Source organism: Saccoglossus kowalevskii, chromosome 13 (assembly GCF_978046115.1).
Source record: "Saccoglossus kowalevskii chromosome 13, keSacKowa6.1, whole genome shotgun sequence".
NCBI lineage: Eukaryota > Metazoa > Hemichordata > Enteropneusta > Harrimaniidae > Saccoglossus > Saccoglossus kowalevskii.
In genome coordinates this window covers 18,707,801-18,725,627 of record NC_140653.1, presented here as the reverse complement: position 1 = coordinate 18,725,627, position 17,827 = coordinate 18,707,801, and the positions used below count along the sequence as shown (strand labels likewise).

Sequence of the window (17,827 nt, the reverse complement as noted above, 5' to 3'; positions counted from 1 at the left end):
CACACATGTGACAGTGTAGTTATCGTCAGTTAAAGACAACCTTTTTCTGACTTTTTAAAGTTGCATTCCAACTTCGCAAACAACTCCTAGAGCAAGCTAAAAACACAAAATGTTAAAATGAAGCCGTTTTTAATAAAATTATGATATTTAAAATATGAAACTAGAGGGTCTTATCCCTCAGAATAACATAACTACAATATAACTGACTTTCAATGATCAAAATACTGTAATTAAACAACCGTAAAAAAATTTCTAAAATCGCCAATTACATTAGATCAAGCTCAAATTTTAGATCAAATTTAAATATCCAAAAGAATATTCTCTGTGTTTTTGCTGTGCCAGTTGTCTAAAAAAAACCTGTCTGGGCTAATTTGCATAATTACCAGAATTAATAAAGATAAGAAAATATGTAAATTTGGTCACAAAAATATGAATAATAATTCCACTCGGGTCATTCATTGTTATATTCAAAGGACCAATGAGGAAAACAAAAATTATTGTAAAAAGTTACTTCTGACCATAAAATGTGGAATATTATTATACGAAAATGAAAAAAAAAATATGAAATTCAATAGTGGTATCACAAGCAAACGCTTGAGTGAGCATTGTTAGATCAGCTAGTTGATGTACATATATGCTTCCCGCAATTCAGTGAAGCAAGACCCAAAAGCCTCTAGAAACAAAATATCACATTCTTAGATCATGTTTGTTTTCAAATCAGTGATTTCAATCGTCATTAGAGTAACGAGTATCAGTTTTTTAAGCCTATCAAATTCAGATCTGAAAACACAAATTATCCGAGTATTATGGAAGTTATTTGCCTTTAAACAGAGCATGAAGACAACTTTAGCTGTATTTAAATATTCCAATAGACAATATACCAATTTTGATACAGACAGCATAAAAAATTTGTCTGTTGCTATGGAGTTTTATGCAAGTCAATTCACCTGGCAGCCATTTTGAAAATATGTATCTACAGACATCCACTATTTTCTGTCTGCTTACTCGTTAATTAGTCATTACCATAGAAACTGAAGTGAAAATCTTAAAAGTATTTTCAACTGGAAAGTTTAAGTCTTGCTTTTCATTGTTGTCTTTGCGTTGCTTCTGAGTGACGAAACTGATTTTTTTTTTAATTGTAAAGGTAGCCCGTAGCAGAATGCTATGGCAAGAGTAATGTTCGAAATTGTGCTACGGTAATATCTGTTTAAACTGGCAAAGAAACAGAGCATATCTTAGCAGATGCCCAGGTCAAAGGTCAAGGGGCTTAAATGACTTGACAGCTGTCTGGGTCAAAAGTTCAGGAAAAGGTCCCAGGAAACACAACATGCCGTCATATTACGTAAAACTAGTAGAAATCACAACAAGCTGTTTTTCGTATGTATTCGTTTGGTTGCGGTTAATGATCTGGTTCTGGGCAGTTGCTCACAGTGAGCAGAAACAGCGTAGTTGATGTGCAATATGTTGGCACATGGAATAGCGCTGTTCGGCATCGCATGGTTTTATTTATCTGATGGTAATAATATAAATGACGACACTAGAGACAATGGAACACGTTTTGGAAATGAAATACATTATTCGTTATGGCTTTAAACATCTTTCCTTGACACCTGCAGCAAGTTTACCGCTGAATCCAGTCATCGTCAGAAACATTATAAACGGCATCCTGAGTCTGTCACTTTAACAACGACTTTTATTGATTGTGTTTACTTTTGTGTTTGTCTGAATCAAACGTTGTCATGAATAATTAACAATATGGCAGAACACTTAGTAACATCAACAACACTACTGACAAGATAAGGTGACATGAGGGACATAAATTATCAACCAAAATAGTGACAATACATATTCATGATTTAATCGACTGCATGTTCAGTATTTTCGAACGTCACTGCTCTGGATTATATTGAGAGCAATTTTTGATATCTAGACAGAAGTTCCCTGCAAAAATAACATCAAGAATGTTGTGTGTAGGTTGCCTGGTGATGCAAGAGTACATTGCCTTGATTTCAAACTTTAATTGAAAATAGATTATATTTCTCAATATTTGGGGTGTCATATTGTGAAATTGCAGGACAGGTAAGATTGTTGAAAGTTGACAACAGTGTTCAGACACTAGGCTATCTAGAAAACCACACCCACACCCCAATTTTTTCACATTTCAGGACTCATATATTGAAATAGAAATAAACGGACTACAAATCTGACTGATTTGGAAGCATATCTCATTTTTTTTATGAACATAAATTTATAAAGATATGTACATGAGAACCGGTAAGGTAACCTCTATTCATGAGATAGAAATTTCTTAACTCACTAAAAATAGACAACATAGACTGGTTGATACTGTTAAAATGGATTTTGGATTGAGTCAGACACATTAGTTTGGCAGATTTGATAAACCAACATGTCTGATCACATGATACAGAGAAAACCGTATAAGAAGATTGCCTACTTTACTGGCGTCAAGCATTTCATATTCAGCTATGCAGAAATACTGTAAATGCATTAATTATTCACTGGGTTTTAATTTCGCTATAATGAAATCTGCTATTATAATGAATCCACGTGAGTATGTAACACCATATCATAAATAGGAATGTCAAAATATCAAAAACAGTAAAATTAAATACCGCAGAGACTCCAAAATTTTGCCAACTCTAAAAATTCGACCACCTAGTTATTTGGCTGGTTTTCGTAATTTGTTGACCTTCAAAATTTCGACCTTACCAGAAATTGCTCACTTATTTTTACTCCAAAATTTTTTTTAGAAAAGTGATTCTCTATGTTGATGGAGGAAAGTGCGTGTAATTTTGTTTGACGTTTAATTCGCGAAGCAACCGTATATAACCCAACTTTTATATTCATTGAATTCTAAAAAATTTGACTGGTCGAAAATTCATCACTATTTTGTTTTCTAAAAAACCAACTGTTTTTCAAAACCAATCATTTAAAAGTGGTCGAAGTTTTTTCCGCACTAGTGAAAATTATGCTTTTACAGTAAAATGTTATGTAATTTACTGTAAACAAATTCATTTCATTAAACAAAAAGTCTGGGAAAATCACAACACAGAGAAGCAATGAATTTTGGGAAATTGGAATCTCTGTGAATGACAGGAAATCGCAAAAAAAAATATATATAGCAACAAATCGTTAAATAGCATCTAATGTACTTGAAACGTTATAGACTTAGGACACTGGGAACTGAAATGTAAAGTTTTAATTGGAACATCTGAAGTACTGTCACGATAATTAACCAATTATCAAAGTTATAAAGATCCTGTTGTTTGACTTTATCATGCTGCATTTTAACCAATAGGATTATGCAAATTAAGCATACTGGTCAGTATAAGGTATCAGTACTGCTACGTAATCCACTCCTCAGTGGGATAAGACCTCGGCAACTGTTTTTCACAGTGAATTAACATGTCACTCGGCTGGAAATACAGAATTCCAACTACATTCTCGCCACGGTCGAGTAAAAAGTTCAATCAAACTGAGAAAGTTCATCAGTGAGTGTTGTTTTCAATAAGAGAATGGAATTTAGATATACGTGTAGATAGGAACACGGAAGAGAAGCATTTTTTATTGTCTTACTGCACTGAGGCACTGTTACTGTCCAATAAGAAAATATTTCAAGGCCAATTAGTTTTCCAATATCAATTTTTTAAATTTTATTTTACAAATTATCATAAGACATGTGATTTGATTTTTCATTTAAATTATTTTTTTCTAAAATATTGACAAACATCAACATTTCATCACTATCATTATAGAATCTGCCAAGTTCAAATGCTTGATGCAGGTATCCCAGCATGCTCTTGCCTTACGATAACATCCTACCACATTCAAATTTACAAATTTTAAAAACCAATTTGTTTAACCCTAATTTTTATCGTGTGTAGGCAACATTTCTATTTTGAAACTACAGAGGGCAGTATAACAACAGAAGGACTTATATGGAGTGAACTATGGTAACGTCCAAATTTTGGTCAACGCATGCATATGAATTAAATATATTATTTCATATCAACTAAATGCAATATATAAGTAATATACGCATAGTGATTACTGTTCTCTGTTGATATACTGAAGAATGGTAAATTTTCATGTGGAATACCATTTCTTTTTCAGGAGTTAAATCGATGAAAATTAAATCCAGTGAAGATACAATACTGATATTAGCAAAACTTATCATTAACCAGACATGAAGAAAAATCATGAAAAAAACAAACCCTGAACTGGTAAAAATAAAGTACATGTACAATTAATGTATAGTATTTCATTACAGCCATGTCACAGTATCCTGAATATAAATATATATGTCAGTTGTTAATTGGGCTGCATTTTTCATTTGCTTGTTTACATTAAAAGTCAGGAAAAAACAACATTTTATATTGCCAGGGACTGTCAACAAAATGTCCTAAAAAATACACATGTACTCTGCCATGATAATAAATTTCCTTTGATTCTAAAATCACCCAAATACACGCTGTTGCTTATATATTTCAGCTTTTTTTGAAGAGGATCCTGTTACAATTTATCATGTAGTTTTAGTCCTATCCAGATAGATGTGATTTTTACATTTTGTGACTGAACAGAAAGTCAATGACACCAACACTACCATATATGTGTATCAACGAACACAGATGGAGATGTCATTATGTTACAGTTGTACCAAAGGTCATCATCACATGAAACAAGACATCACCAAAGTCATCGAACAAGGGTCATAGCTAATAGGTTACAATAACGAGTATTAATAAACATTAAATATAGAAAGGAATGGAATAAATATTTCTGAATAAGTGTAATATATACAGATAGGATCATCTCAAATTTAACTTTTGAAGTAGTTATTATGAGGTATTGGATGGCAAATAGTAAGGTACGTAGTTGACAGGAGGTGCTATATGGACAGAAGATTCCTGGCATGTCAGTGTCTAGTTACAGCGAAATGAAAGTTGACGGAATGCCGGGAATGGGAGGCATGTGCTGAATGGAAAGCTGTCATGCATGAAACTGTCCGGAGCAGGGAATCCTGGACATTCCAAGCATATCCAAAGGCCAAGCATTCCAGGATGAACCACATAGACAGACAGTCTAAAAATAGAATGAGTTCTTCACCCTCTGATAGCTAGCCATATTCACACTGAAATAGGAGTTCAAAAGTTTAACTTGAGTTGGAATTTCGATGATTGTGTTTTTTATTTGGGGAAAAAAATCAATCAGTTTATTTTATTGATCAATTACAAGTAATATGAATATTACTTTATGAGAAATCAATCAAATACAGGTTGTTCATGAAAAATTAAAAAAAAAAAAGATTTCTCTCTTATTGTAACATTTCTAGAATAGACCTCACATAATTTCTGCAGAACTGATAGGTACACAAGACACGTTAAGAAATGTTTGCATGCGTATTTTCCAAACATTCTCCTCACCACATCTCAGACACAAATGAAGTCACAGCAATGAGTGAATGTTGGGATACCCTGAACTGTAAGTGTGAACAGGGGATGCCAGACAAATGAAACAAACAACTCTGACCCCTGGTGACTCCAAAGTGTTTGGTTTCATGATAACAACGAGGATTCTGGGTAATACTAAAAAAAGTACAGAAGTCAGAACAGCTGGATATCTAATGCTACTGTGCAGCCTAGCCACACAAACTAAAACAAAACAATAGGCCTGCAGGCGCTTGTACTTGATCAAACCTGCATACCACATAAGTGCGTTAAAGAACCATTTGAGCCACACATTATTACCAGTTATACACATGGAATATAGTTTCTGTGACAAAATGCACTACAAGTATGACAGCACTTACATTTATAATTGGGAAAAAAAGCCAGAAGGGACAATGATGCTCAGAGTTCTAAACTGCTGCTTGGTGTAAAAATATAAACAAAAAAATTATCGAAGAAAAAGAAAAAAAAAAAAAAAAAAAAATGAACTAACATTAGATTAGATTTCATGTTCCAGAGTTACAATATTGATATCAAAGCCAATTCAACACTACCAGTAATTAAGTGTTAAATTTAGTGATCTGAAAGAGAATGTTGGTCATTTTGACAGTCGATGAAATTTATACTGACTTTTCAAACATTATATAAATTAAAAAACAATTTGAATACTACGAATGACAGGGTAAGCGCTATAATGCAATTGTACATGTTAAACATGGGTTATAAATAGGTTAAATAGAAAATGTGGTTAATTTGGCGCTGGAATTCTTTCAAACAGCATTACTATACATTGTTCAATATTACGACAAAAACATCAATGTAAAAACTTTGTACATTGTGAAATTATGAAAAAGCCTTTTTTACTACATATGTAAATGATAACATTGTAGTTAGACAGTGCCTGCAAGAGACAGACAAAGTATCAATTCTCGTAATGCAGGTAAATTCTGTATTCTCTTTTTCTAGATAATGGTAAACATTTTTGAAAGAGTGAGACATGTTGAATAAGGTTTCAACGGTTAAATGTACAGTTAGGGGTGGACTACATTTTCAGAGGAAATGAAAGAAAAATATGCAAAATATTTTCCCCTTCAGATTCTTGCTAGATTTTTTGGCAAAATGATGCTGCTGGTATTTGTTTTTTACTTTAAAAACATGTACTTTTTGTTTTTTAAATTTGTTTATTTATTTTTTTTCTGTCAATTTCCTAGAGGAGATAAAAGTAAAATTGAGTGTTTTCTTGCATACTAAAACAAATCCAGAAAGAACTGTGAAAGGCAATGGTGATAGTATTGATTAACATCGAACAAATATTAAAATTCACATAATTTTTTTTTCCAAATTTTTGATCAAGATCTGTAGCCAATAGCAAATTAGTGCTATTTGTTCTAAAATTATCGAACAAATTATAAAAAAATAGATAAATATTAGCAAAATGTTGCATTGACATTTTGGTTGAAAAAAGAATGGCATTGACAATGGCCTGCCGATATTAAACAGCATAGACTTTTCCCATAGTCTATGCTTCATCAAAATGTTTCCTTCTTTATTGGATTTTATTTATTGGATGTCTCCACAGAGGAAGTCATAATATTAACGGCTTTGCATCTCCTAGGCATTCATATTTAGGAAGCAGGGAGAGGCAGATGTGATGAAAAAATACGTTATGTATGGAAGTTGTTGAGATACAAACAGACACTGCAAAATCGTTGATTCTGTCAGCGGTAAGAAATCTGTATGCATCGTACCTCCTTATTTTCATGACAAGAATATTATTACAAAGAATCTTATAATGTGCGAGTCATTTTTTGTCATAATTTAAAACAAAAGAAAATTGATATAAACAAATGTAAAAAATTACAATTGATGAGAATGTTTAAAATGAAATTCTCACTATGAAAATTTAGGTTCTACCTTCCAACCACAAAATACATCATTAAATGTTAGGATTGTGGGTGGGTAATGAGAAATTTACATTAAAAGATGAATTTAAAATTAGCTTGATTTGTAAACAACAAACACTCGCTGAGATAGGGGGTTTTGTTTGTTGGTTTGTCTAAGCAATAAAGACCCTCCAGCACTCTCCAAATAAAGTCACGTGATAAACAGGCGAGATTCATATCGTAAACATTGTTTAATGCATACACAATAAACATGTATATAAAACTCTGTGTTGAATTTCCGAGTGTGCATTGATTTTGACGAAAAATTATTACGATTTTTAGGCATTGTCTGTTGTACTCTATAGCGATACTCAAACGTCAAAACTGTACCTCAGGAGACTTTTCATTGCACATAAAATAGTAATTATGCAAATTAGACATTATCTCGATTTTGATCTTGTATATGAACTCAATTTTCAGATGAAAATTGCTTGACATGCCGTGTGTCCTCTGAGCATTTCATAAATGGGTTATTAGACTAAATTTCAGATGAATACAGATTATTGATGTCACATGAAAGCCGGATGAGACATTCTTTACGATTCAGTTTGACTGTCGTAGACAAAAAGTGACATCACCCTTTATTTTTATCCAAATACTTCTGAATCAATAAATTGGACGGGATAAGGATCAGTGGATATTGGACGTGCATACTACAAGCTGAAGAAAAGGATAATGTTGCTATAATATTATTATTCCAGGCACATTTTCGAAGATTGTCTGTATAAAGACAATCTCCCCTGATGGCATACAATGCACAGATGTAGGACACATTTCATGTGTGGCTTTTTTCAGCAAGTCAAGAAAGATCAACTTTTGCCACCATCACAAATTATAACTTTTTTCATATTTTCTCCAAAATTGTGATCAGGAATTGTAGTCAGTATGTCTAGTTGGTCCAAAATTACCAAAAATATTACCAAAAAATATAAATTGGCAAAATGAAGCACCAAAATGTTGGTTAAATTTGGCCACACACATTAAATGTATAGTTTCACAAGTTGCAGCATGATAAATTTTACTGAAGCCGACATAGAAGCCGAAAATCACTCGGCTTAATTACGGAACTAGATTTTATTTGAAATGCGTACCGCCCATAGAGACAAAGAATTGCCGCCGGAATTACTATGTCATCTGCATTTGTGTCATGTTAAAATAAATGATAAATGGACGTACATTGCAACGGTGACACTATAGCGTAATGATTACCGGATGGCGGTTAATTGACAAAATCCACCCTAAATTAGGAAGGACATTTTGGAGCCTGCTAGTTGACCTGTATAAATTGCCTAAACAGAACATCTCATTCATTATACAGCGAATGAGATCATCATTATCACAAACGAGAACAATATTCTTAATAGCTGTAGCAATCAACCTCAGCGTAATATCACATCGGTCTGGGTCATTAACGACAAAGTCCAGTTTTACAATCACATGAGAAGAACCTGAACATTGAACATGATAATTGAAAAGAGGGCGCAATAAATAACCAGAACACCACTCTTAGTGCTCCAGCATGTGTAGAAATTTTTAGCTTAACTTTTTGATTGACATATTTTTTCCTGTCAACGTTTTGCTAAATTCTAAGTATTTTTTCTACAAATTCTTAAATAATTATTTTTTAACATACCCTGGTAGCAATTTCTGAAAAAAGTAGGTTCACTTTGTGAAATGTGATGAAAGTTAACTATGGCGTTAAGAAGAGTAATCTGTCCAGAGCAAACAGACAATTGAGATTTCGGTTCTGAAACAAGTTAATCCTTCGAGTGTAAGTCTCGGCTAAAAACAGAATGCTCCAAATGGGAGAGCTCCACAAATTCAGGAGAATTTACTGATTTTTGTTTATATCATTTTGAAAAGTCATTCTCTTTATTCAACTTTTTATCAGTATATGTTGTCCTTCATCTTGATTCTCCACTAAAAGATTACACGTAAAGTATTACATCATAACATCTGTTTGGCCAAAAATTTGTTGTTTTTCCCACATTTTGAAGGAATTGTATAATTTTTTCCTAGTTTTATTAAAAGGGAATGCATGTCATACCGTGTTCTGTTCAATATGGGACTCATAGTAATGTACACAATGCTTATAAAATACATTTTTTGTTTACGTGAAATTCAAGCACGTGCTGTGACGACGACCGACCTTCAAACTCATAGTGATTTTATTTATTTATTCATTCATTCTTAATAAGTAATGATATAAAACCATGGTAACTAATTTTAAGTTAAAAAAACACAACTATAAGGATAACTGGATAAATTACTGAAATTAATCTTGAGACAATGATGGCATCCAAACCTCTTGAATGGGGGGGGGGGCGATTAGACAAGGCCACGAAAACTGAATACTGACACACAGTTAATAGTTTTATGATTTATAGTTGTGAAGTAAACATGTAAAGTATGCCCTGACAACAACCTACTAATAACAACATTGTCATACACAAGTCCAGAAATAATAATACCCCATTAAAACTAAATTGAAAGGTTAATTACAAGGTAAATTTTACAGTGCTTATTTCTGAGAATTACTGAATATTCAAAGCGACTCATTTCAAGGCCATATTGATAATCTCTACCAGGTATTGTCAAAAAGACATTTATCACTGCATACCAATGATTGGAGACTTACATAACAAGTTACCGAGGGAGTGGTGGTATAATCCAAAGATAAATCATAAAGTAAAAAACTAATCGTGCAAAAGTTAATGGTTTGGAAAGAATATATAGTCCCAAGTTTAGAAATAATCACAAATACGAAAAATGTAATTACATAAAAAAACGAACATAATTAAAAAAATACAGGTCTGTTTAATTTAAATTTGATGAATTTCCTGACGTCAGTCATTACATGACAGACTCATACATTAGCTAATAATTAACGCTGGAATGGTGTGATACTTATTATAATACCGTTTGTAATACATTAAGCAATGGAGAAAAAGTCGGTCCTGAAAGTGTAAACCAGTTGACACCGCGGGAGGTGCAGATTGAAGTGGAGATTTAAGTACATTACTTTTTTTAAAAAAATAATTAAATTCCAACACGTTTAACCCCAGTATATTAACCTCTCATTTGATCTGAATGGTTCACATTTCAACCCGGGCGGTATATACAGTTCTGAAATTAAGCGATCAACAACTTAAGAACGTAAAGAGCAATTTAGTTTCTTTTACAGCAATTTGAGCCGAATTCTAATTTTGTGTTATCGAGTATGTTACTGCACATCTATGCAATGCATTATGGGAGAAAACTTTCTATTGTATAGGGTTTGGTGCTTGCAAATGCAGCTATCAGAGATGCAAAACTAATAAAGTAAATACAGTATTATATTTTTTTTTTGAATACATCTAGAGTTGTAAAAGGTATTTTAGGAATATTACGTATCAGTAATACCTTGCCTATTAAATTTGCTTAGAAAAGAAGAGTTTTAAATAAGGTTGAGAACAAAAATATTTCTGTTTCTCGTTTCTGCTCGCATCATTTTGAACTATGCGCCTCGGACGTTTTTTTCCTTCTAAAGCATTCCAAAATGCGCTTGTACTCGCACTTGTCTCAAATTTCCCTCAATTAAGCTCAGTATTAAAAAAAACAAAACAAAAAAAATCGCCTTATTTTAAAATTTCCATGAAACGAGAATCAGAGAATTTGTTTTTCCTGGCCTAAGGATATATCAGTCACTCTTCTTATGACATTTTCGTTTTGTTTTTTGGGTCAAATGACAATACAACATCGCGATTTGGATTCCCAGTAATTCATATTGTTAACAAAATCATTAATTTGAGTTTTTATAAACAGATTTTTCATAGCAAAGCAAGTGAATAACTATTACTTAATCTTTACATAATGGCACATACTCAGTAAACTGTTTAACTTTCACGATATGATAATCCAAGTGTTATTGCAAGGACAATAGTTCACTAAAGCTGCTATAACTAGGGATTGTAATAAAATGTTTTACGAATATCCGCCTCTTGTTAAAAAAATAAGTACTGTAAAATGTGTATTAAAAGCCGCAGCTTCTAATAAAATGGTACAATGCAATAGAGGGATGGCGGCTTCTATTAGAGCATCTACACATATGACAAAATGGTAAATTTTGGGTTCTCAATTGTTCAAAAAGAATTGGTGCGGCTTCTATTAAGGATGCAGCTTCTAATACAGATTTTACGGTAAGGCTGTTTTTGTTCAACTGTATAGTGACCTGCTTCTATTGTAGCACGTTGTAAGAACGATACATACTGCCCTCTGGTGACAAACCAATTGTCTATCTCACTGTCAATAATATCGTTGTTTTTTTCAAAAGAGGCTGAGAGCAAAATGAGCCAGGGGATGGTGAAGGAAATAATGAAAAGAAAATGACTGAGAAAAAGCTAATTCTTTTTATGAGCAGATCAAACCATACATCAAATCCATGCTTTCAAGTTCAGCTATATACAGTACATTATATAGATACAAGACAAACATTTTCAAAACAACTGAATTATATACTTATTTTTTACACCAATAAAATGAAAATTAAAATAAAGAGACTTATATGGGGGGGGAGACTAAAAAACAAGCAGTAACAGTACAGGAAGCAGCTGTATGCGGAAATATAGAAAAAATGCATAAAACATGGGAATGAAATGAAACGGTACAAGATAACCAGCTGGGAGGAAATCTACATTGGGTTTTTGTGAGTCCATAGAGGTTTCAGACAGCATTTCATCAATTGTTCTGCATGGTGTGTTTCCAGTGAGTGGAATGTCTAAGTATGGATGTCCTTGGAGTTGAATTCCTACCCATCAAATTACCACTCATTTATATTAATAGTCAATTCCTGGTCGGATGTGAAATAAAACTAACTATAGAGGGCAGTGCGCAATGTTGAATGATTTTCTCACAATATAAAAACTGGAAAATGCTAAAAACTGATTTTTTTTTTCAAAATTTTAAGACAGCCACAAGCTTGGAAACTACGATTTGAGTGATTTTTAGATCAGCCCAACAAGTTATGATTTACATAAATATTTCAGAAATAGCGCATACTGTATTTTCTCTATTAAAAGTACAGTACATCTTGAATAGAAGCACACATAAAAAAACCAACAATGTCATTTATTAGTATGTTGAATACTCATTTCGACCATAGAAACATCTCTGTACTTTACGTAAGCATATGCTTTTTTTCTAAATAAGCAAATACAATAGTGCCACTTTTATAGATAGAATTGAAAATATATATCGCTTCAATTTTCACTGTTTGCTGCCTCAATGGATTGAAAGTGTTACCATAGTTACAACAAAATCCTCCTGAAGACATTGAAGAGAACTTTGTGATCAGATCAACGCAGCAATGACGCTTTGTAGAATAACAAGCACAGCTCAACTGCACAGCGCACATTGCGGCACAGCGTACATTACGGCACAGCGTACATTACGGCACAGCGTACATTACCACACAGCGTACATTACGGCACAGCGTACATTACAGCACAGCGCACATTACGGCACAGCGCACATTACGGCACAGCGTACATTACGGCACAGCATACATTGCGGCACAGCGTACATTACGGCACAGCGTACATTACGGCACAGCGTACATTACGGCACAGCGTACATTACGGCACAGCGTACATTACGGCACAGCATACATTGCGGCACAGCGTATATTACAGCACAGCGTACATTACGGCACAGCGTACATTATGGCACAGCGTACATTACGGCTGCCGCAATGAGTACTTGGTGTCACAGTCTCAGTGGACACTGTTATTTGTTTTAACAGAACTCCTGAAGGTATTACCGTATATCCGATCAGGAAATGCTCATCGTTAGAATATTCTCCTTTGAAATTTGATTCTAAATATGAATTTAATAGACTGACAAAATCACTCTTTAACGATTCTTAAAATATTATTCTCTATTGGATACAGCTGGAAATCATACTGGTGAAATTGACAACATTTTCTAGCATTTTGTTTTTGTTCAATGCAGTTATTTATAATTATTGAACAATGTTTTTTTTTTACTTGCCTGGAATGGAAATATAACCACACTATTTACAGTAATAAAAGAATCATTGTGGTTGATAATCAACTTTATACGTCTCACATATTTCTATTAAATTGAAACTCAAACAAAACTCAAACAAAACTCAAAACTTAAAAAAAACGATAAAATGTCAGCATGCCATGGGAAAAACCAAACATTTCACTGAGACCATGAGGACAGCAAGGCAAAGTGAACATCGCTAATTTATCATTAACAAGAATGCCACCAAATTTATTTATCATATCTCAAAAATTTATATTTTATTTACAGTGAAATATTTATTACATCCATAGGAATAGTTGAAGACAATGGTAGAAATGTTGCCAACACATAATCAGTCTTCTTCTCTTTACATTTAGGGAAAGTTTACAAAAGGAGTACAGGGGAACTGCTGACTTCAAGAGAAGTCAACTTTGAGATCTACAGAAGATTTTATCTTTAGTAACATGTTTATTCGCGGGGGCAGACATCCAGGGATTTTCACCGCATGGCAACCAAAACTCTCAGAAAATGGTACTTTGGAATGGGTGTTGAGACTCCCCTGAAAAGTGTAACAAGATTACCCCTGCATGTGTAACTCATATAATTTTGATTGTTCAGAATTACCGGTACTTCAAAGTTGAGTTCCTATTGTTTTCTTGAATTTTCACGGGCCTGAGGATAGCACCCATGTGAACTCCTACCAGGGAAAACAAATCATGTATTGGAGTCCACATATCACTATATCCTTATTCATGGTTACTTGGATCAACAGCCATATAGCCCATGCAAGTACAGACATGGAAACCCCAGTTGTTAAGAAAGCTGATGTGAGAAAATGAAGCCAATCATAATGTGGACATTATCTATTCTTGATATTAAGGATAAGCTCTTTAACTCTTTGAGCATGAAAGTCGACTTCAGGCACCACCCACAAAATACTTTCATTTACATGTATAGTCTGTTTTTCACACAAAATGTTGCAAATATTTTTTTAAAAAATTATCAAAAACTAGAAGCGATGTCACATTTTGTCTGTTTGGTTCAAAATTAAAATTGAATTCAGTGAAAATTACACAAAATGTGAACAAATTTACCTTAGTTTGAGAGTGAAAAAATATATGCGGCTTCAAGGGTTAATTTGCAGTGATGACAAGAACAGTTTAACGGTTGTTATCGCTCCCGTCCAATAGGACGTCATTCTCCCAAACTTATGATTATACAATTCAGGGACTGTGGATCCTGTACGGGAATGTATATCGCGGCTAAGCAATTGGCTAGGGGGAGGAGGGGGGAGCTTCAAACCCACAAAATATAAATATAAACTAGAATACAAATTCTCATCACACACAAACACATGATAAATGAACTAGATATAGTGTGACACTAGATGCTTCCCTGGAGGACACCATGTGTACATCTCTTGTGTCTTCAGAGATTACCTGTCTACTATTGCATCTAAATATATAATTAAGACATGAATAGCAATTCTGCTGTTACGTGGACAGTTTTAATATTTAATATTTTAATTTATCATATCACTCATTCTTATCATACATACGCAGTTTAATTTTTTTTTTATTTAAATTCAATATGTATGATGAGTAAAACAGGCATAAAACAATTTTTGATCAGTTGTTATTTGGAGCGGAAGATTTATACATATAAATGGATTGTTTAACGGAGTATAACTATTTTCTTAAAACTTTAAATATTGATTATTATTATACGAGAGCATTATTAAATTGCTATAAATGGAATTGTGATGGAAAGATGGACACATAGACTATGGCATATTAATTCCTACATATGATGGAATATGATCCCGGTGGGAAATTTCACGGATGTCAGCACTTGCAATTTCAAAGTCAGGTGAGATAACGAGACAAAGTAGGACATTCGGTGACCTCTTATAAACCACCTAATCACTTAATACACAATAATTCGGGAGTTACCTCCAGCCCTGTGGAGTTTATATCCATCATAATCCCAATGTTTCGTCAGATGTTACTTACCAACAAGAAAACAAGAAATCTTAGAAATAGTTCCCATGTGATGATGGAAGAGAACACTAGTATTAAAAAGAGCATGGCGGAGCAATTAACAATATCTGCAACTAATTTGACCAAATAAAAAAAATTACCTTACCTACTCATGTTTTGGCAAAAATGAAAAAGTTTCGTGCACTTCCTTCGATGTAGTGATCAATAACTAACTTAACAATAGTTAACCAACCATCTTTTGTCAACATTCACAAATTTAAACTCACATAATTTATTCACATCAGCACGAATAAAAAACAACTAGTCAAGTGTGGGTTTCACTATGTCTAATTCCATCTGGGCAAACAGTTTTCCAGATACTGACTAACTCAAAAACAATTGAATATTGTAAATGCATTAATTATTTGCTGGTTTTTAAATTTCCAGTGAAAATAAATGGTTTAACAGTACATAAATGCGCTTGTTTAAAAAAGATAAAACTCAATACTTCACGGAGACATAGAAATCATCCATATGCATTATGGGGACACAGGACATAACGAGGAACCTTGAAGTTTTGAACGTTCTCTGTCTTAGAAAAAAAAAATCACACACAAAGTTTGAAAAGTGGGATGATCATCACCATGAAACAAATTCAGAAGGCACGTCTTACCAGCTTAAATGATGCTGCTCCATTTGTCTCCTGTTTCTATGACAACCAGTTAGACCTAAATGATCCAAAAGATCCCAGCTTAGAATAAAGAGATGACGCTGTATTGCTATCAATAGTTTCGTCTGTCTTTGTACTACTTCTCGTAATAGATTCCAAACTAGGAGTCGTCAACTGTGAAAATAAACCAGATAGTATGATTATTCAACTGTTTCTGCCCCATAATATGATTTGGGTGATCTTGAATTGTCACAAAATACAAAACTAGTTTAATAGAGTGCTTGAAAATTGTGAATTCAGAATACTCCATATTAAAGAAGGCTGCCACCACTGGTTCTAACAATCAATTTACTTTGTTTTTATGGTAATAATCATTCACCATACAAACGCAAAACATTAATTCATTTGACAATACAACAACACAAATCGCTGCTAGCAGTTTCTCATAATTTGATGATTTTACAGCATTCGTGAAAACAAAATTTTGCAATAGTCACTGAATCACGAAATTCACAAAAATGTACATTTGTATCTCTTTCTGAATTTAAAGCAGCATATTTGAGAATTTACGAATATTTTCATATGTGCGTATTTAGGGTAATGTTTTTAAATAGATAAAAATACAACTCTATTAGTATGGTATTATGTCTGTCTCAACAATAATATAGTTCATTAATAATTCAGAACAGCAAAATGTGTTAACCCCAGTGGTTTTAACATCACCTGATCAATGCGCAATCATATGAAAGCACTAAGATACCGAGAAGTTCAATAAAACTACTATTTCTGTCACGCAATAAAAAAAAGTAAATGCATTACAATAAGTTATCAAGTTTCAAAAATATATAAAATTTGAACGTGAATGGTCAAAGCATTATGTGATATTCAGTACGGCTGTCCCATCGGCTTTGGTATATTTGGCTTCAGCTTTGCGTCAGGTTCACGTAAACAAACATCCGGTTTGGCTACAATTTGGCATCAGCTTCATTTCGGCTTTGCTTCAGTGTCGCTACAGCATCGCGTTAGCTTCACAACTTGCAACGCTGAAAGTTTTGTGGTCGAAATGGTGAAGTTTGAAGTGTTCTATTCTGTCTGTATTTCTGGGAAACTAGAGTTAGTTGATTACAAACGCTGTTCGATATATTGCTTTACACGGGATCGTTTGAGGATGCAACTTGAACTGTGACCCCTTGTTATGTGATTTAGATAATTGTATTGCGGAGTGATCAGAAAACCTAGACAGACAATGTGTTTCTGTCTCTGACAAAATACAGAATAAATTTCCAGTGACGTACATTACACAGAAAAGTAAATTAAGAATCATCTTTTGATTTAAAAGAAAAATTAATAATAAACTCACCTGTAGTTGCTTAGATAATAACGACTGTCCATCCCCGTAACCACTGTGTGTTGTACTTAACGGCAACAAACTAAATCGACCTTGTGCTGGTGTGAGCGGTAACACATTATGCTGTTCTTGGTGTCCAGTAGGTATGGGTCTATGGCTATATATGGGTCTTTCTGGGGTGGACAATGCTCCTAGAAGGACCTACAAAGTAAGCAAAAGACATTGCACCCTCTATAGTTTGTTTTCTAAATTCTTTTGTTTTTAATGGAAACTACTTGTACTTTTTTAACCCCCTTGAATGTCCTAATTTTGTCACTAAAATTTTGGTGCATATTTCTATAATTTTTAATTTTGCACCAAGTAAACATGATCCCCCATCAGCTACAGGGTTT

General features: G+C 33.4%; 1 protein-coding gene across 3 annotated transcripts in view; it reads right to left on the bottom strand.

Annotated features, from left to right (window-relative positions):
• LOC100378454 (conserved oligomeric Golgi complex subunit 1-like) overlaps positions 1-17,827 on the bottom strand; it is a 77,408-nt gene that overhangs the window by 34,542 nt on the left and 25,039 nt on the right. For all 3 annotated transcript variants that reach the window (XR_014931399.1, XM_085507010.1, XM_085507011.1), the window contains 2 exons: positions 17,448-17,636; positions 16,091-16,261 (listed from right to left, as the gene is read on the bottom strand). Coding sequence is in view for 2 of the 3 variants with exons in the window: in XM_085507010.1 (XP_085363136.1) it covers positions 16,127-16,261; positions 17,448-17,636 (324 nt within the window). In the remaining variant the exon portion in view is untranslated. The remainder of the gene's footprint in view (positions 1-16,090; positions 16,262-17,447; positions 17,637-17,827) is intronic.